This window comes from Diprion similis, chromosome 10 (genome assembly GCF_021155765.1).
Source record: "Diprion similis isolate iyDipSimi1 chromosome 10, iyDipSimi1.1, whole genome shotgun sequence".
NCBI classification, from domain to species: Eukaryota; Metazoa; Arthropoda; class Insecta; order Hymenoptera; family Diprionidae; genus Diprion; species Diprion similis.
This window is the reverse complement of record NC_060114.1, coordinates 1,519,771-1,523,381: the sequence shown is the minus strand read 5'-3', so window position 1 is coordinate 1,523,381 and position 3,611 is coordinate 1,519,771. Positions and strand designations below refer to the sequence as shown.

The window sequence follows — 3,611 nt, the reverse complement described above, 5'->3', positions numbered from 1 at the left end:
CTACTTTGTCAGAACAGAAATTGGCAGCCTGTTCGCAAGATGTCACCACAGCCCTCATATTGACGACTTCGGCGGTGTTGTGATTCATGTTTCTGTCTAGGGTGTCGAATTTTTTGGTTAGGTTTTCGTGCGTTATTTTTATTTGTTGAATGTTATTTGCAGTACTATCCTGTCTAATATGATGTGATCCAACAAGAATTCCCTCCATATTGCCTGATTCACCAGCATCATTGTTGGTTGATTTTCCTGGTACAGCGGTAGCTTTTGGTTCCTCCTGTGTTTTTGTGCATTTTATGCACACATACTGGTAACCCCTCGGAAGTACGTCATCCTGCGGGATTCCCCTCTCTTTCTTGATGCATGCATGGTGGAAATATTTTTTGCACGGACCTTTACACGTTGTAGAGTACGAAATTTTTGTAACGTCAGATTGACATAGACCACAGGTGACAGCCATCTTTTCTAACTGATACTTGATAGCAAACCTTACTCTGGAGGAAATTGTGAAAGAAGCTAAAGCATGTGGCTTTTTTTCTTTGAGTGTGGATGAGGCCAAATGCTTTAAAGAGGAACAATTATCAATGACCATAAGATATGCGAACGGTCTGGATATTGTCGAAAGATTTATAGGTTTCATTAATTGTTCCACCTCTAGAGATGCGCAAGGACTGGCTACACTAATTTTGGACACTTTGAATAAACACCGTTTGGGTGATGTTCCAATTCTTGCGCAGTCTTATGATGGCGCCAGCGTCATGTCTGGTCAAAATCGAGGCCTACAGGCGATTATAAAAGAAACTCACCCTCACGCAATTTACATTCATTGTTTAGCACACAAGCTTAATCTGGTGGTTGTTGATTCGTGCGCAAATGTTTCACTGGCAAAGACATTTTTTAACGGCCTTGAAGCTTTGTATATCCACTTCTCACAACCTGGTCATCATGCCAGCCTAAAAAAATTACAAAGCACTCTTGGAATTAATACCAACCGTGAAATGGGAAGTCTAAGTACTACCAGATGGAGTTGTCGCTACGAAAACTGCAAAGCATTACTGACAAATTATGAGGCAATTAAATTGGCTCTGGAACAAGAGATCACTAAAAACCGAGACAAGCACACAGTAGAAGCACTCGGATTGCTAACAATTATTACGAAACCAGAGTTTGTCGTCTCTTTACACACATTTCACTCAGTTCTCGCTATAGTGAATGTACTGAGTAAATTTTTTCAGACACAAAATGCAACTCTTGGTCAGGCTAGTGATCTCATAGAAAGTACTATAGGTACTTTTGAAGCATGCAGGAATCAGTTCAAAATTTGGACAGATATCGAGCAGTTTGCTATAAAGCAAGAGATTTCACTAGAACCTGTTAGAGTATCAAAACGGAGACGTCAACAAAAGGACTTTTATACTGAGTTAACTGTGGGCAAAAGTAATACATTAGATTTGCCGGCCGATACACCACCAGAAGAGTACTGGAAGATCAACATTTACTACCAAGTAGTTGATAATATTATTGTAAATCTAAAACGCCGATTTGAAAATGTACCGTTAGCTCGTGCAGTTGATGCTTTTTTGAAATTGGATATGAAGAACGGAGAGGATTTCATCAATAATTATAAAAAAATCTTAATAATTGATACTTCAGCCTTAGAAGCTGAAGCGATGGTCATGAAAAACATGCTTCAATTTAAAAATGACGAAATGAATGCTGAAAATTTTAGAAAGCATATTAAAAAAGAGTACTGCCCTAATTTATATAAACTTCTCCAAGCAGCAATAGTACTCCCAGTGAGTTCCGCCGGCTGCGAGAGAAGTTTTTCTGCTATGAGGCGGATAAAAACGTGGCTTAGAAGCACAATGCTTCAGGAACGATTCTCTCATATGTCACTGCTCAACATAGAGAATGACACTGTTAAAAAAAAAATTCCAGCTGAAAAAGTGTTGAACCGATTTGCAGAAAAAAATAGAAAACTAAGACTTATTTAATTGAGTATCTACTGAAAGTAATGTTTAAAGACTGATACTGGTTTAAAGACAAAATTAAAGAACGAATAAAAATTCATTCATTATTTTTTAAGGTATTGCCAAAGTTTGATATTAATGTCAATATGAACGTGTGATCAAAGCAAAACAAGTGTCATATTTTATGTGTGTTACATGATTGTTGATTATTATGTAAATTTTATTCATAAAAAAACATGATTGTAAACAAAGCCAGTTTTTTTTCGTCAAACCAGCCCCTCCTAGGCCCCCCCCAGAAATAAGTGCTGGCTACGCCAATGTTTGTGCACCCCTCAGCATAGACTAAGATTATTACAATATGGCGTCAGCCGTGAATATTTGAATATACACTTTAACACTTCCCCTTAGACAAATATTCTTATTTCTAGTTTAAGCCTAAATCTTTAGTGTATTGAGCATATTTCTTTCCAGTCAAGGGTTTTGTTAATATATCTGATATCATATCATCTGTTTGCCTGTACTTTATCTCAATTATTTTTTTTTCAACAGCATCCCTAACAAAGTGATGCCTCACATCTATATGTTTTGTCCTCCTATGATGTTGACTATTATTGATTATCTTCTGTGCACTCTGATTATCATTGTATAATGTTACTATTCTTATTTCATTAATAATTTCTTTTAACAAGTTCTTTATGAAGATAGCTTCTTTGGTTGCATCACTTAAACTTAAATATTCAGCCTCTGTACTTGATAATGCAATAGTTTTTTGTTTTCTCGATTCCCAACTTATTACATTATTTCCTAACTTTACGACTAGACCTGTGTATGACTTCCTATCTACTACATCGCCAGCCCAATCAGCATCTGCAAATGCTTCGACTTTTTCATTATTGCGTTTGAACGTTAGTGCATAGTCAATTGTACCAATCAGGTACCTAAGTATTCTCTTAGCCGCTACCCAATGTGTATCGTCATGACAAGTATTGAATTGACTGAGCATACTTGTAGCGTAAGCTATGTCTGGTCGTGTACAAACGGCAAGGTACAGTAGTCCCCCTATCAACTCTTGATATGGATATTTGGTTACATTTACCTTCGCTTTTTCTAACTTCATATTCGTTGCTACTGGCGTTTCGACAGCTTTCGCTTCTGACATTCCAAATCTGACAAGTAAATTTCTTATGTATTCACTTTGACTCAACTTTAACGTACCCTTTTCTCTGTTTCGTGATACACTCATACCAAGACAATTTTTGATTGGTCCTAAGAATTTTGTATCAAATTCCTTTTTCAGTGCGTCAATGAGTTGCTGTTTTTCAGTCTTACAGTTACTAAATATGAAAAAATTGTCTACATTAAGTGCTATAATTATTAATACATCCTTGCTTTTCTTTACATAAACACACTGTTCGTATTTTGACTGTATATATCCACTCTTTTTCAAAACTGAATGAATCTTTTTATTCCATGCCCTACTAGCTTGCTTCAAACCATATATACTTTTCTTTAATAAGCATACTTTGTTAGTTTCATTTATTTCAAAGCCTGGAGGTTGCTCCATATAAATTTGTTCATCTAGCTCGCCATTTAAAAAGGCCGTTTTAACATCTAAATGATCCATATCCATGTCTCGTTCATTTG

At 36.3% G+C, this 3,611-nt stretch overlaps 1 protein-coding gene across 1 annotated transcript; it reads left to right on the top strand.

Annotated features, from left to right (window-relative positions):
- The first annotated feature begins 581 nt into the window (after nt 1–581).
- LOC124411351 (zinc finger MYM-type protein 1-like) lies at nt 582–2,375 on the top strand. The gene is made up of 3 exons (XM_046890444.1): nt 582–1,916; nt 2,084–2,119; nt 2,304–2,375. Exons 1-3 carry the CDS (start codon nt 582–584, stop codon nt 2,373–2,375), a joined length of 1,443 nt encoding a protein of 480 aa, XP_046746400.1.
- Nucleotides 2,376–3,611: the final 1,236 nt, after the last annotated feature.